At 41.9% G+C, this 16,680-nt stretch overlaps 1 protein-coding gene, 1 non-coding gene and 1 pseudogene across 2 annotated transcripts in view; 1 reads left to right on the top strand and 2 right to left on the bottom strand.

Annotated features, from left to right (window-relative positions):
- The window catches only part of LOC134387363 (multidrug and toxin extrusion protein 2-like), a 59,020-nt gene that overhangs the window by 5,476 nt on the left and 36,864 nt on the right, over window positions 1–16,680 (bottom strand). Inside the window, 4 exon segments of the mRNA XM_063109851.1 lie at window positions 2,540–2,672; window positions 3,538–3,606; window positions 10,936–11,015; window positions 12,159–12,267. Coding sequence (XP_062965921.1) covers window positions 2,540–2,672; window positions 3,538–3,606; window positions 10,936–11,015; window positions 12,159–12,267 — 391 coding nt within the window.
- Window positions 9,064–9,175, bottom strand: LOC134389733 (U4 spliceosomal RNA; annotated as a pseudogene).
- Window positions 11,830–11,902, top strand: TRNAV-GAC (transfer RNA valine (anticodon GAC)). The gene has a single exon. It is a non-coding gene; the product is annotated as a tRNA-Val (tRNA).

Genomic DNA, 16,680 nt, shown 5'->3' with positions numbered 1-16,680 from the left:
TTAATATCATTAATATCAAAACCTAACAAAGATACACAGAAAACAAAACTACAGAAAAATCTTACCTGTAAATAACATTGCAAAATTGTTACATAAAATATTATCAAAAAAGAATCTAACAGCTCAATTAAAGAACAATATATCATCCTCAGGATAGTTAAACGTAAGGAAACCCATTAATATCATTTATGTTTATAATAGATGTAAGGACAAAAATGATAGGATCATTTCTAATGGCACTAAAAAGGCATTTGACAAAATGCTCAACCATTCAACCATTTTTGTTAGAGATATTCAATAAAATAGACTCTATGGTACTTCCTGAACATGGTTTTTAAAAAACTTGCACACATACATATTTATGGGTATGTGTGTGCATGTATTTCAGCCCAAATTCCAGCATGCTGTTTTGTAGAGAAACCCTGGAAGTGTTATTGCTAAAGTCATGAACAAAACAAGAATTTCCGCTATTACCACAACAAATTTTCACACTACTAGAAGCATTATGCAAGAAAAAGAAATTAGTGGTACAAAAGCTAGGAAAGAGAGAATTGATTCGCACATGATATGATTGTACCCCTGGAAAACCCATGAGAATACACTGAAGACAACTGTAAACAGAAAGAGGAATTCAGAATCGTAACAAGACACAGCATTCACATACAGTAATGAGCCTTCCTATATACAAATAACAAACACTGAGATTATATAATAGAAGGGAAGGGCTCATCTATAATAGCAACAAAAGGATAAAATTTCTAGAGATAAACTTATCAACAAACAGACAAAAGCTTTATGAGGAAAGTTACAAAACATGTGAGCAGAAACAAGCATTTTCAAAATGCTTATCTGATATTTGAACATAAAAGTTGGGAGTGTCAGAGCAGCGCCTGTTTCATGAAGGCGCAGATGGCCTCCAGGCACTGCACTGACTGGCAGATGGATTTCAGGGTCAACTCCCAAGTCTTTGGCAAGACTGCATTTACTGGAATGAAACCCAAGAGAAAGTAATTTCCCTGAAGAAGAAATGAGGTGTTTGTGAAAAAGAGAAGCTGCCTAAAGCTGCAGGAAAACAGATTCTGAATGTGAATACCTTACGGAGAGTGATAGATGATCAAGTTGACACAAAGTTACTGGACATGGTAAATGCTAAGATAAATGCTATTGCCATAGCTACACAAACTCTTAACTCTTCCTTCCTCGAGAGTGGAATAAACTCTTCCCAGATAGGAAGGATATGATAGAGACACAACTGGCTAGACTTGGCAGCGTGACTGGAACAGAGTTCTTGAGACTAGGTGACTGAAGCTGAAAGGGGGCAGCAAGGTGGCCAGGAGGCAGAGATGTTAGCACTTCATTTCTGAAATCCACCTGCCAGGAGAGCCTGGGGCAGCTGCAAACACAGTGCAGAGCTCAGGCATGCGGTGAGGCCCAGAGATGCAGATCCGCATGCCATCAGCACCTAGGAGCAAGGCGCTGAGACTTCCAAGGGGGAGTGTGCAGAATAAGAAAAGTGGAGGGGGCATCATCTCCTGGCCCTGGTGACCCAGAGTTCCAAGAGCAGAAAGTGGAGAAGGTGCCAAGAGCAAGAGAGGCATGACAACGGAGAGCAGAGGGTGTGAACTCACAGAGGATCTTTATATACCCAGACTCGAATACAGCACAGGGCCTGACACATGCAAAACATTGCTGTAAGAAATTAAAGGCCTATATATGTGGGAAAACATTCCGTATTCATGGGTTGGGAGACTTATTATTATTAAGATGGCAATACTCTCCAAAGCAATCTACAGATCTAGTGCAATCCTGATGATAATTCCAACAGCCTCTCATACAAAAATGGAAAAGCCAATCCTCAAATTCATATGGAATTGTGAGTGGCCCCAAACAATCAAAACAGAATTAAAAAAGAACAAAGTTGGAGGACCCACACTTCCTGATTTCAAAACTTACTGTAAAGCTACGGTAATCAAGACAGTGTGGCATAAGGGCAGACATATAGACCGAGGGAATAGAAGCGAGACTCCAGAAATAAACCCATACACCTACAGCCAGCTGACTTTTGACAAGGCTGCCAAGACCACTCCGTGGGGAAAGAAGTCTTTCCATCAAGTGCTGCTCACTTCATCGAGGTAATTCCACCTGTGTTCAGGTCTGAGCTGACACACTGCTACCTCCAGGAGTTCTGGAAAACCAGTTGGGCTTAGATGTTCCCCCAGCTCACCCAGAGCTGCAGAGCAGCCTGTCCTTCTCTTGCAGTATCAACCCAGAAGTAACTGCCTAACTGTAATTAGGCAATTAATTAATTAATTAATTGTAATTAATTAACTGTAATTATTTAATCTCGATCTCATCCTGGGGCAGGAGCAGCTGCACTTCCAGTGCCTTTGCACAGAGGAGGCACTGAATCAAGACTGGAGGAGAAAATAATTTTTCCTCTTCCACAGGGGCGACTTTCTAGTCAATTGCTTTACATCTCAAGCAGTTTATCTTCATTTGACAAGTGAGATTTGAAGTGAGTCACTAAGGAATCAAACACCTATTATTCCAAGTTTAGCAGTAAACATCAGGGATACTCCAATGGGAAAACCAAACACATAGTAACCAAGAGCATTCAAGACGGCACCAATCTTTTGTTTCCCTGTACCTCTCAGGACTCCACCACAGGTGCCCTAAGGAGAGGAAAATCTAAACTAACGTTGCAGTCATACAGCCATCATCATACCAAATTCAAATACTAACTACATTGATATCTCACACATTTGGATATGGCCAAATAGCTGTATCTCAAAATAGAGGTAGCACATTTATGTCATGTTAACACGACAACAACAATCGATAGCTTTCATCAGAAACCCATCAGGTAACATCATTTAAATCTCTTTTACCTTGACTATCTTGATTCTATCTTGACTATTTAAAAATATTTTGTAAAAGCCTATGTTAAAAAATATGTAGTGGTTTCACTGATGGTATCTCAGTAGAAATAAGTCTAGGGTCACATGTGAAAACATTAACGCAACTCTGGGTTTCTCTTCCACACTCTTCTCACCACAGCCAGTGTCCAATCGTGGCCACCAAATCTTCAGAGTGACATGGACACAGAGGAAGAAATTCCATGGGAAAAAAAACAAGATGACAAATGGGCCTAGAAATCATGACCTGAAGAACAATTGCTCAAGCTGGAGATAAGCCTCAAGCGATGGTTCTGGAGCACACAGAGGGGTCTTCCAATACCCACAAGCCACAGAAGATTGGCCTTGGAGGCTCAGGCAGAGGCCACCTCACACTGGCGTGGGCGGCACCCAGGCCTCAGCACCTGGGAAGGTCAGAGGAGGTGAGGACGCAGGGCTCTCCACCAGGACAGGCCTCACACCTGAAGCCACCTTCTTCTCAGATGGCTCAGACTGCTTGAAGCAGGAGCTCTCTCTTTTCAAAAATGAAATCGCAGACATCTAATATTTAATTAAAGAGCTTTTAAAAATTAAAAAAACTATTTGCTAGGTATACTTGAGTAGAATCACTCCAAATACTCACTGCAAGTGCATCAAACAGATGGAAGGGGGTGACAGCAGGCATCGCTCGGCTCACAGGGGGAGACCACGTCTCTGTGGGAGGAGAGGAGAGCGGTCAGGGGCCCGCAGACCACACTGCAGTAGGTCAAGCTGGCACAGTGCATTTCCTGTGGTCAGAGCAAGTGTGCACCAACACCTTACTAATTTAAATTTTATTACTGTGTAGAATTGAGGTTAAAAGGGACATGGTCTGGGCTGCCACTGTACAGGGTAATTCTTAAAGCTCCAATTCTGGGTATAGTGGCCTCTTGGTATTCACAGGGGATTGGTCCCAGGACCCATCGCGGATATCAAAACCCGCAGATGCTGGGCGATTCTTCAGTCCTGCAGACAGCCCCGTGGAACCCGCTGATAAGGGTACTGTATTTTTGATCAGCGGTTGGTTGAATCATCCGCAGTTAGGGAGGGCTGACTGTGTGTAACTGGGGGGCTGGAAAGAACAAGAAGTAGGTTTCCACCTGTGTATGGGAGTTGTCCTCTGTGTACGAGAGTCCTTCTCAGAAATGGGTTGAAGGCCAGTGTCGGGGATCCCCTGAACTCTGCTCGAGTTCTGCAGCAGAGGGGATGCTGGGGCTCTGGGAGGTACACAGTAGAGGCAGAGGGGACCAAAGACCTGCGGGATGGATCCAGTGTGGACGCAATACTTGCGACAGTCCACAGTACCTTCCCCGACGTGACAAGCTTCCTGCTTCGCTCCCATTCACCCTAAAGGGACAGAACCTGTAGTCACCCGTCTCGCTTAGGGGAGTGACTTTGAAACAGGAAAAAGTCTTTGACCCACAGGACAGCAAAGTCACCGAATATATGCACTATCTCCACTAATCAGCACAACAATGTGGTCCTTCATGCAAAAATACAAATGTTAAGCCAATGTCCACCAGACACTGAGGAAAATCAACAGCACACAAAAAGGAAAGACCAAAATAAGCATGCTGATACAAAAGAAAACAGAAAGAATGCAAGGCACACAAGAGAAAAAAATTTAATTATAATTACTATTCTCAGAGACATTCGTAAGCTAACAACAGTCAGTTAAGGAATAAGGGCAATTGGGAAAAAGATGATTTGAAATGAAAAATATAAATACTAAAATAAAACATATTATTTAAAGACCGGATAGTGAATGGATACAGCTAAAGACTAAATTTCAACTTGGAAGATAAAGTTGAGGAAATATCTCAAAACACACAGAAACAGAAGATGAGAGAAAAGAGATGTGTCAGATTAATTCATAAGTTCTATCATTTATCTAAAAAGAATTCCAAAAGAAGAGAGCAGGGTTGGCTGGTTGGCTCACTTGGTTAGAGCACAGTGCTGAGAACACCAAGGCTACAGGTTTGGATCCCTGTACTGACCAGCCACCAAAGGAAAATCCTCAAACAACAAAAAACAAAACAAAAGGAGAGAGCGGATAAAATGTATGGGAAAGAGTAATTTTTTAAAAAAGTAAATTTGCTAGAGCTAATGAAAAATCCAATGCTTCAGATTGAAAGTCTACAGTGTCAAGCAAAATAAAAGGAAAAAGATTCACCCATACCTAAGAACACCCAAGGACAAAAATAACATCTGAAAGATTTCTACAAAAAAAAATTTTCTCCTACAGAAGAATGAGAGACAAAGCAGCGTGAAAAGTGTCATCCAGCTGATGTCGTGGGAGACGGTGGAGTGGGCAGCTGAAAAATCAGTTTTCACCAAGGCAACTATTGAACTGGCAAGAAATGTCAGAATCAATTATTTTAGAACTCTGGAGTCCAGTCAAAACTTGCAGTGATAAGGGGAGTGCTTGATGAAGAAAGAGGCTGGTAGATGGTGGTGAATTTGGGCATTTCACATAACAGCTACCCTTTCCCATCTCCCAGTCCCACAACAGGCATCTACAGGGACAGCGGCCCCCATTTCTGGTGTGGCTTACGGGTGCCAGGTAGTGCAAGAAGGACCTGGTCCTCCAAAATCAAGGTCGTATGTTTTGATCTACCTGGAGGTTCACCTAGGGACTGGCAGAGAGGCTAAGGTGGTTTCCCAGGCAATGCCTGTCAAAAAATTTAAAGAGACAGAACTTAAACAAAACAAAACAAAACTTTCTTATTGGATCAAAGCATTTAAGGAAATCTATCAGGTCATTCACTCTTTGCAAAAACTAGTTTGAAAAGATTACTAAACAAATGAATGACTATAGCCCTCAACAAGTAAGAACAGCAATGCCAGGGGAAGGAAAATCTGATTTGCAGACTTATCACAATATTCAAAATGTCCAGTTCTCAACAAAAATTTCAAAGCATACAAAGAGGAAGTATGATCCATTCACAGGAAAATGGGAAATTGTCAAAAACTGGAAAATATTGTCAGAATCAATTTTTTTCAGAACTCTGGAAATTAACAAAAGCCTTGCAGTGACCTGGGGAGCACTTATTCAAGAAATGTGGCTGAATCTTGATAAAAACAGCAAGCTTCATGGTGTTTTAACTTATCTAGTATCATCCCCTTGCTCCAAGCTCAGTGGTAACCTTGAAAAACAACAGCCCATATTTCCAGGACTCGAGGAGAATGGGCTTAACTCTTTCAAAGCCACATTCCCAAAGAACAATTATTTCACAGACAGACCACCTGTCTGGTGGTTCCCTAGAAGACACCACTTGAAAGGCTGTCTTTATTTCACCTGATACAAACCTGCCCACTGCTAAAGTTGATCTCTGATGGATGTTTATTGAAAATATTTATAGGCAAATGCTTTAGTTGCTGCTGCCTGAGGCAAGGGATACCAGCTGGGGCAAATGATACACTAACCAAAAAGTTTTGTAGGAAAGACTGGGGAATGACATGCCTACAGGGGCTTTGAAAAGCTCTGACATACGCCTGGGAATCTAGAAGGCCATATGCATGCACAGGAGTGTGCACATGTTTTTTTTTTGTTGTTGTTGTTTGTTTTTTTTTCGTGACCGGCGCTCAGCCAGGGAGTGCACCGGTCATTCTTATATAGGATCCGAACCCGCGGCGGCGGGAGCGTCACCGCGCTGCTAGCGCAGCATGCTACCGAGTGCGCCACGGGCTCAGCCCGAGTGTGCACATGTTAATGAAAGACTAGGGAAGGCCTAAGCTCTCACCTCTGGCTGCTTAAGGCTCTGTGCAAGTAGGAAGTGAATGTTAAGGCTGAGTTGTAAACTGCCTTGCTGAGTATTGAAGGTGTTCCCCAAAAAGCACAGAGAGTCCCTTGGCAATGATTGGGAGATGTTTGGGATCCAGGCATTTAAGGAAGTCTTTGTCCAGTAATCAGCTGACCATTAAGCTAATGGAACAGAGACTCTAGTGGCCATACTTGATAAAGAATACAAACTTTACAGAATTCGTTCATAAAAGTTACTAAGCAAACAAGCAGCAAAAACAAAAACCCTGGGGAAGAGGAGAGTCTTATTTCTAGAACTGACACATTACAGTATTCAAAATGTTCAGTTTTTAACAAAAAAAAAAATTGAGTCATGCAAAGAAACAAGAAGGTATAGCCTATACATGGTGGGGGTGGGGGAAGCAATCAATAAAAATTGTCTCTGAGGAAGCCCAGACAATGTACTCACCAAAAAGACTTTAATTCAGCTATGTTAAATGTATATTCAAAGGGTTAAAGAGGTAAAGAAAAATCATGTCTAAAGAACTGAAGAGAAAGCATGAGAATAATGTCTCACTATATAGACACTATCAATATAGAGAAAATAAAAATCATGGAGGTGAAAGTATAATAACAGAAATGAAAAATTAACTAGAAGGGCTCAACAGTAGATTTGAGCTGGTAGAAGAAAGAATCAGCAAACTGAAAGAACTATTCAGATTATATAGTCTGAGGAACAGAAAGAAAAAAGAATTTAGAAAAATGAACACACATGTAGGGACCTAGGGAACAACATCAAGTATACCAACAACATATAAATAATGGGAGTCCTAGAAGTAAGGAGAGAAAGAAAGGGACAGAAAAAATATTTGAAGAAAGCATAGCTGAAAGCTCCCCAAATTTGATGAAAGACATGAACCTACACATCAAAGAAGCCCAGCAAACACCAAGTAGGATAAATTTGAGTAGGAGGCAAGAGTATTTGCTGAGAGTGATGTGGAAGGTGGTAGGGAGGGGTCAGTGGTTTGAGAAGAGTGGTGAAGGTTTAATATGGAGTGCAGAGACAGAAACTGAGATGACAAAAGAAAGGCAGGAAAGGCAGCACTGAGGGTCCAGTTGTGGTTGGTGGTCATAAGTTTCTAGTGGAACCAATATGCACTCTGGTGTGACTTAAACAAAAATGATCAGCTATTGGTACAGATGATGTGCAACTGGATTCCTCCAGGGTGGGGTTCTGCCATTTAGGAGAGTCAAAGGAATTTAGATTACTGGCAAGAGAGTTACTAAAATGATGGGTCATGGCACCTAAGCTACATGAGGGAAGTACAAGCAAGAATGTGGTGATGGACTGAGAAAGAGTACAAAGCCAGAGCTGTCAATTGACTAGAAGTCCCAAGTAGTTGAAGAATCCTCTTAAGTAGACATAGCTGTAAAAGCATGCTGGAAGGATTGGAGTTGTGGCCAACTGAAGGACTAGAGGTAGAATAGTTATATGTGATGAAAATGTCAAAAGTATGACCAGGGTGCATGTCCCTGAGATATGGCAGAGAAGGTTACTGGAGTGAGGACTCAGGCAAGGGATGGCTCGTCCATGTGGATGCTGAGTTTGCCCAGCATGCTGGTAGGGCTTGGGTGTAGAGAGGAAGACTGTAAGGTGCAGTTTTTTAGACAAAAGAGGATGAAATGGAGACATAAAAGTACGTATCACATGTACAGATGCCAGAAGCTGGAAAGGATAGGAAATACTGTGACTGACAGAACTAGAAACGAAAAATGTCAGGATGAGTAAAAAATGAAAAAACAAAGGTTAATGCATACCAATGTAGGACTTCGCCCTTGGGCTCGAGAGGACAACCACATGAGGGAAGGGTAAGGATGTTGTGCATGACCAGTGGCACGCTGGCAGTCAGCTCAGGTGACTTAGTGTGGTGTAGCCACCGAAAACCCAATACTTCACTAGAAGTTTATCAGATAGAATGAGACAGAATGGAAACAGTTCTGCTCTAAATGGTGTTGTTTGGACTAAGAACACCACCTTCAGGTTTATGGGAATTCAAGATGGTGGAGTCTCAAAGTCACATTCTTTGAGAAAGGGCTAAAGGAGTTACAGATGTTTACCATGAAGAGAAGACCCTGCAGAGCATCACCTTCAGACCTCTGTAGGGGTGTGACTGAGAAATGGACAGACTCTCCTTTAGGATCACAAGCACGACAACTGGTCTCAGTGGGTGAAGGACAGTGTTCTGAGAACCAAAGCTGCCTTTGAAGGTAGCAAGTTCCTCATCACTGATGTTATGAAAGTATAAGCTGGGCAACCTGGCAAGGATATTTTGGAGGAATCCTATTATCACATGGGTGATTACATCAAATAGCCTTTTAGATCCCTTTAATCTTAAGATTTTATCAAATTTAGAAAGTTTTTTCTTATTATTTCTTCAATTAGCAATAATCGCGCCTCGGATAAACCTCATTGGCTACGATACTGCCACTGCGCAAAGCTATTTCTTCAAAAATTTTTTCCATCCCTCCTCTGCTTTAGGAAGTCCATTCACATGCTTTTTAGGCCACTCAGCTCACTAATGTCTATTCTTTCTTTTCTTTCAGTCTTTTTTCTCTCTGCATTTCACTTAGGATATTTACTATTGCTGTATCTTTAAGTTCACTAATCTGCTGTTAATGTAATCCAATGTATTTTCATCAGACTGTTTTTCATCTCTAGAAGTTCAATTTTGTTTTGTTTTGTTTTTCTATTTTTGGTGTCTCACTTTAACGTGCTCATATTATCCTATACCTAATTGAAAATATGAAACATAGTTATAAAAACTGTTTTAATATCCCTGTGTACTAAATCTATCATCTCTTTCATTTCTGTATCAGTTTCAATTGATGTTTCTCTTTATTATGGATTTTAGTTTCTTACTTCTTCATATGCCTGGTGATTTTTAATTGTATGCCAGACATCGTGAATTTCACTTTGTTGGATACAGTGTATTCTTGTATTATTTTAAATACTCTTGAGCTTTGATGCAGTTAGGTTTCCTGGAAACAGTTTGACCCTTTTAAGGTTTGCTTTTAAGCTTTGTTAGGCAGGACTGGAGCACCCTTCATTTCTAAGGCTAATTTTCCTCCAGTACCAAGGCAAGACCCTTCCACCAGCTGACCCATGTATTATGAGGTTGTTTCATTCTGGCTGGTGGGAACACGAACTCTTTCCAGCTTTTTATGATTGTTCTACCTGCTCCTTTCAGGTGGTTTTCCCCGAGCCTCAAGTAGTATTCTCACATGCATGCAGGCTCAGTAGTCAGCTAAAGACTCCAGGGAGACCCTCTGCAGACCTCGAAGGTGCTCTGTGGAGCTCTCGCCCCTTGGGTCCCCTGCCTCATGGACTCTAGCCACATGGCCTCCCAGAGCTCCCAGCTGTATGTCCTCGACCCCGGGAGACAGAGGGGCTTTGCCAGTGTTCCCCCTTCCTGTGCTGTGGCCTGGACACTCCCTCCTCCTGAGCAGGGGCAATCACAGTGTTCCCTTCATTCATTTGTTTTCCTCTCAGGGATTATACTGTTCTGTGCTGTCTGTTGTCCAATGTCTGGAAACCATTTAAAAATTTTTTTTGGTTCAGTTTCTTAGTTGTTTGAGGCAAAAAGGTAAATTCAGTTCCTATTCCTCCATCTGCCCACCTCCTTCGTCCTAACATTTCATAAGAATACCTGTAGGCATTGGTCTAAAACCAGGGAGCTCAGATGAACCGAGGAGAGAACATCTGGACGTCATAAAACTGAACCGAGGCGATTGATGCAAATTACTGAAGGTTTTTCAAAAAGAGGACTTTTTTCTTAATATTTAAAAGATGGCTTATTATATCTAAATAATTAGGTGAGCACATAATTACACAAAATGAAAAACAATTTAACCCAAGATTGGGTCAGTCATTCATGAAAATACCGCCCAGAACGAATGGGGCGTGGATGCGGTCAGCGGGCCTGGACAGCGAGACGCCTTCTGGGATGCGGATATTCCACGTGCTTTCTCTGTGTAGCTCTGAGCAAAAAGAAAGTCCACCCAGGTTTGATGGATCCATGACGTGGCTGCTGGAGGAGCGGGGATGGTCCCCACTTGAGTGTTCCCACACAGCGCCGAGCTTCGCGTTCCAGGCACACAACAGGTTTTCCTCTGAGCAAAAATGCTACCCACCTCTCATGACTGGAAAAACAGGGTAAAGAGAAAAAGCATAAAACTCAAGACGCTTTTCTAGATGAGTACATACCTGTCACTGGTGAACACACAGGCAACCACGTCCTTCAAAGCCATGAGTAAAACTCCTACTGCAAGTGCACAAACACCTGGAAAATACAGACGTGGCAACAGCAGATGACAGTTCTCCAGAGGGAGAAACCCTGGGCTGACGTCTCATGAAGTATCGGTGTCAGTGGCTGAAGAAATGCAACGATGTAAATGCTCTTTATAGTATTTCTTCTTGTTGTCAACAAAAAGAACTAATGTCAGATGATTCTAAGGGAGACTCATAGAGAAAATGCTCAATAAGATGTCAATGTTTGCTATGATTTGAATGTTTTTGTCCTCTCCACAATTCATGTTGAAATTTAATCTCCAGTGCAACAGGACTGGGAGGTGACTGAGTCATAAGGGCTCTGCCCTCATGATGGGGTTAGGTGCCCTTAAAAAGGGGCTTGATGGACGGAGTGTGATCCCCTTTTCACCCTCTGCCACGTGAGGATGCAGCGTTCCTCCTGCTGGAGGATGCAGCACCTTAGAAGCAGAGAGCAGCCCCCTCCAGACAAAAAAACCTGTCAGCACCTTGTTTTTGCACTCCCCAGCCTCCAGAGCTGTGAGAAATAAATTTTTGGTCTTCACAAACGACCCAGTCTGTGGTATTCTGTCATAGCAGCACAATCGGAGAAAGACATCAATATAATCATAATCTTTCAACTGCTCAGATTCCAGAACATGGGAACTGCCAGAGGAGACAGTGGTCCAGGAACATGGAGAATGGGTCACTCAGAACATGCTCATAAAATAAGAATACACATGATAACAATTGCCTTTGAAATTATTTCCAGGGCCGGCCCGTGGCTCACTTGCGAGAGTGTGGTGCTGAAAACACCAAGCCAAGGGTTCAGATCCCTATACAGGGATGGCCGGTTAGCTCAGTTGGGAGAGCGTGGTGCTGACAACACCAAGTCAAGGGTTAAGATCCCCTTACCAGTCATCTTTTTTTTTTTTTAAAAGAAATTATTTCCATAGTACCAAGTGTAACATTATTTATTTGTTATACAATAAGACAAAATCATAATTAGAAATTTTTTTTAAAAAAAGAAACCTCAGTAAATGGGAAAGAGCGTAAAGAATAAAGGTTTTGTTGAGTTTGTAGACATGGCTTGGTTCCTGGGGAAGTTCTGACACCCATGTGCTCACTTGTTGCACCACACGCACATGGCGCCCGAGCACAGAGCTGCTTTCCTTGCCAGCACACAGGACGACAGGGGAGCAGGAGGTCTGGGCCTGCTCCGCATTCCTGGCCCGCAGAGCGTTGCCCACTTGCACACTGGCTGCCACACCAAAGCCAAGGGGCACCTGAGAATTGACAATCACAGACCACAATGAGAAATCCTGAAAATGAGAGTATTAGTGCCCTAAGGTCTAACTATATGGAAACTCTAAACAGACTCAAAGATCTGGTTTCCAGAACTGGTTCTATTATATCGTAGCCACGTGAGCGTGGACAAATGCTCAGACAGCCGGTTTCTTCCCAGGTGAAAAAGCCTAATGGCTGCCCTGGCTGCTCCTGGTATCAAAGGAATAGGAGCAGAACCTCTTAAGGAAGCTGGACTTGAGGGCAAAACACCTTTATTGGCTACAGATACACTCTCAAGACTGAATTCAACCTAGCTACATTCTACAAGATAAGATATAATTTATTATAAATATAAATAATCTGTAAAAACTAAATGAACCAAGTGAAAAAGCACTTAAGAACATGCCCAGCACACTGTAGGACCCCCATGAGGGTGGATGAAACGGGGCTCCATAATGACACCTCATTGATGGCAGGACGGACGCAGCATTCCAGGTGTCTGATTACCCAGTAAACTGAAATTGCCCCTTCAAATGCCAAAACTGTGTTTTAATGCTTGATTGTGGAAGTCTAAAGCTATAAGCTTCTTTGCTTCTCAGCCACCACCCGACCTTCGGGGTCCTCCTGATGCGGGGCTGCCCTCAGGGCTGTCTGGTGACTGGCTGTACACACGACCGTGGCCTTCGAGCGTGCCCGTGATGATCTGCACATCAGCTTTGACTTGTCATTCCTACCAGAAGCAGTGTCCTCCCAACAGCCTTCTAGTTTTTTTCTGTTTTGAGAACTAGCCCAAGTTGAGTTGATAAAAATATATATTAAATTGTTAAGATTAAGAACTTGAAAAACGACTGACTTGACTGTATAAAAATTTGTAAGACTTGTGTAACCAAGTATATAGAATTGGCTTCCAGTTCAAGGTCAATGACTGGCCCACATGCTTAACTCCCCTTCCTCCCAAAACACCATTGATGAAAAATAAATTTCCAGAAAATAAGTTCATTGATGCCCCTGAGAATACGCGAGCACATCAGCTTCTGGAAGAGGGAACACAGGCGGCATCGCCGACATCCGGGGGCCACAAGAAGCCACAACCCAGGATGCAAACATAAGGCCGATCACGATCCTGCTTCCCAGTGGAGCCCTGGGAGTCCTGAAGCTCCAGCGCATCCCCCAGGCAGTGAGGAAGGTGTCCAGGGACATGCACCCGAGAGCTACAGACAGAACAGCCCACCCAGACCTCCCTCAGACTCTGCACACAGAAGGGCTGGCCTAACACAGACAGGCCGTGTGTGAGCTCCCTGTGCGGTGTCAGTGCCCAGAACCAAGCCTTTCCTCTTCTGTCTCGGGGGACAGTGGGACATGAGGTCGGGGGGGGAGAGAGGTCAGGCTGCCTGCTCCTCACCCATAAACCCTCAAATGAAGCTGTCACTTGAAAGACACCACCTTTGTACTGAGCCCCCACTGGTCCTCTCCACTTAGGGGAGCAGTCTGTTGGAGGAAAATCTCCAAACAACAGGACAGGAGAGCCATGCCAGCCATTTATTTTATAAACCAATGTATTCATTCACTGTAAGCATAAAAGGATGAGTAAGATCACCAGAGCCTAGAGGGAGACTGAAGCACACATTTCATAAAAGGACCAAGATAAATAAAAGGCCAATTGTCCTGAGAGAAAACAAAATAGATGACTCAAGGAACATAAAAGAATGCTCAAAGTTTCGATTTAGTATGCTCAGGTATTTCAAAGATAATGCAGCATAAGACAAGAGCAGGCTCCTATGAACAAGGGACTGTAAAAGAAAGAGTTCGTGGAAGTAAAAGAAAACAGTGAGAAAAATGTGTCAGACACAACTGACAGAAAACTAATAACAGTGTTCTAGTTGTGAAGAGCTCTTATAAATTGCTAAGAAAAAGAATCCCACTAAACCCCAAAATGATAAATAGAAAAAGGACGTAAAGAAAATTAAAAGAAAAACATTAGTGATGTATAGTCAACATCACTAATAAAAAAAGAAAATTAGAATACCCATTTTTCATATATATTGAGTTAGCAAAGTTTTTTTTTTTTTTTTTTTGTGACCGGTAAGGGGATCGCAACCCTTAGCTTGGTATTGCCCGCACGGCGCTCAGCCAGTGAGCGAACCGGCCATCCCTATATGGGATCCGAACCTGTGGCCTCGGTGCTCCCAGCGCCGCACTCTCCCGAGTGAGCCATGGGGCCGGCCCAAAGATTTTTTAAAATACTCATTTTTGACAAGATTTTCTTTACCTGGGATTATATCCTCAAGGATCAAATTCTTTTTTTTTTTTAAAAGATGACCGGTAAGGGGATCTTAACCCTTGACTTGGTGTTGTCAGCACCACACTCAGCCAGTGAGCGAACCGGCCATCCCTATATGGGATCCGAACCCGGGGCCTTGGTGTTATCAGCACCGCACTCTCCCGAGTGAGCCACGGGCCAGCCCACTCAAGGATCAAATTCTATATGTAAAGATATTCATTAAAACAATACTTGCAATATTGAAAAACTGGACAAATAAAAAGTCTGATTATAGTGATTACACAGAGGCAAATCAGATTTTTAAACTGTTTTTAGAAAGTGCCATTAAAAACATAAAAAAATGCTTGTTTGATAATGTTAAGTGAAAAAAGAGCAGAGCAAAAAAGATTTAAAGTGGAGCAGGGGAGAGCTAACTTGACAGTCTGTCTTTAACCAGTAAAGTTAGTATGTTTTCCTTTAGTATCATTACACATTATTTGGGTTTAATTCTACCATGTGTTATTTATAATGCTTTCTTCTTGCTTTTTAAATCTATCTTCCTTAGTTTCATTGCCTTATGTTGGACTGATTGTGTTTTCTTAATTTCACTTTTGTTCCTTCCACTGGTTTAGAAATTATATATCCTAGTTCTCCTATTTCGGTTATTCCCCTTAAAATGTCAACATGCATACCTTATTTTAAAAATTCAAATCACTCTCTAGCTCCTACCCACTTCCCTGTCAATACCTAGATTGTTTTAACTGAGATAACCCTCTCCCAATCTTACCCCTTATTGCTGTGCAGTATTTTGTTCCCACCTCATTTTTGTACTGTGCACATTCGTCTCTGTTTAATCACCATTTTTTATTTACAGTCAACGCTAGTTTGGATTTGTCCACATTTACCAGTTTCTTTGTTCACCATTACGTGGACGTTGGTGTTTCTATGAAAATCTATGGGGCATCAGTGAAGGTCTGTGAATGGTGGTGTCTCTCAGTCTTTGCTGGAAAGTGTCCCTTTCAAGAGCAATAGCTTAGCTGGGTAAGGATTGACATTACTTTCTCAGCACATTGATGATATTATTTCACTGTCTTCTGGTTCTTATCATTGTGGCATGAGTTCTCCAACTTTCTTCTTTTTCAAAATCGCTCTGACTGTTCAGGGTCCCCGGCTTCTCCATATGAATTTTAGGATCAGCTTATCCAATCTGCAATAAAGTCCTGTTCAAAGTCTGATATGCATTGTATCGAATCTATAGATCAACTTGGGGGGGCGGGTACTGCCATGTTAACACTATGAAATCTTCCAATCCATGAACTTGGGAAATCTTTCCATTTATTTAGGTCTTCTTTCATTTCTTTCAGCAGTGTTTTGTAGTCTTCAATGTACAAGTCTTGCATTGCTTTGGTTGAATTTATTCCTACGTATTTTACTCTTTTTGATGCTGTGGTGAATGGGATTGTTTTCTTAATTTCATTTTCAGATCATTCATTGCCAGTGCATAGAAATATGGCTAATTTTTATGTATTTATCTTGTATTTTGCAACATTGCTGAGCTCATTTATTAGCTCTAGTAGTTTTAGTTTATTGTATATATGGATTCCTTAGGGTTTTCTATATAAAAGATAATGTCACCTGCAAATATAGTTCTACCTTTTCCTTTCAAATCTGGGTGCCTTTTATTTCTTTTTCTTAATTAATTGCACAGGCTAGAATCTCCAGTACAATGCTCATTAGATTTTTTAACATTAAGATTCATGTCTTACTTCAATCATCTCTTGTCAAATGTCTTTTAATACTGCATGCTCTCCAGTCCCCTTCTCTCTCCTGGGGGAATTCCTCCTAGATGTAGCATGACCTATATCCTTCATATGTCCCATCTCTTTACATGTCTTTGTTTTATTCTGGGGAATTTCCACAGATCTAGAGGTTCATTATTTGATTTTTCAGTTGCAGCTAATCTGCTGTTTAGCCTATCATGTATTAAATTTCAATGCCTATATTTTCAACTTGGTTCTTTTCCAAATATTCTATTGGTTTCAAATCCTTCTTTTATGTCTAATGATCTAAAATACTTTGACTCTGATTATGATACCATATCTCAAATTCCGAACTCCAATTTTTCTGTTTGTTGTGTCTGTTAACTCTTGCT

The sequence above is a fragment of the Cynocephalus volans genome, chromosome 10 (assembly GCF_027409185.1).
Source record: "Cynocephalus volans isolate mCynVol1 chromosome 10, mCynVol1.pri, whole genome shotgun sequence".
In the NCBI taxonomy this organism is placed as follows: domain Eukaryota; kingdom Metazoa; phylum Chordata; class Mammalia; order Dermoptera; family Cynocephalidae; genus Cynocephalus; species Cynocephalus volans.
The sequence above is the reverse complement of the archived record's forward strand: the minus strand, read 5'-3'. Positions and strand labels throughout refer to the sequence as shown.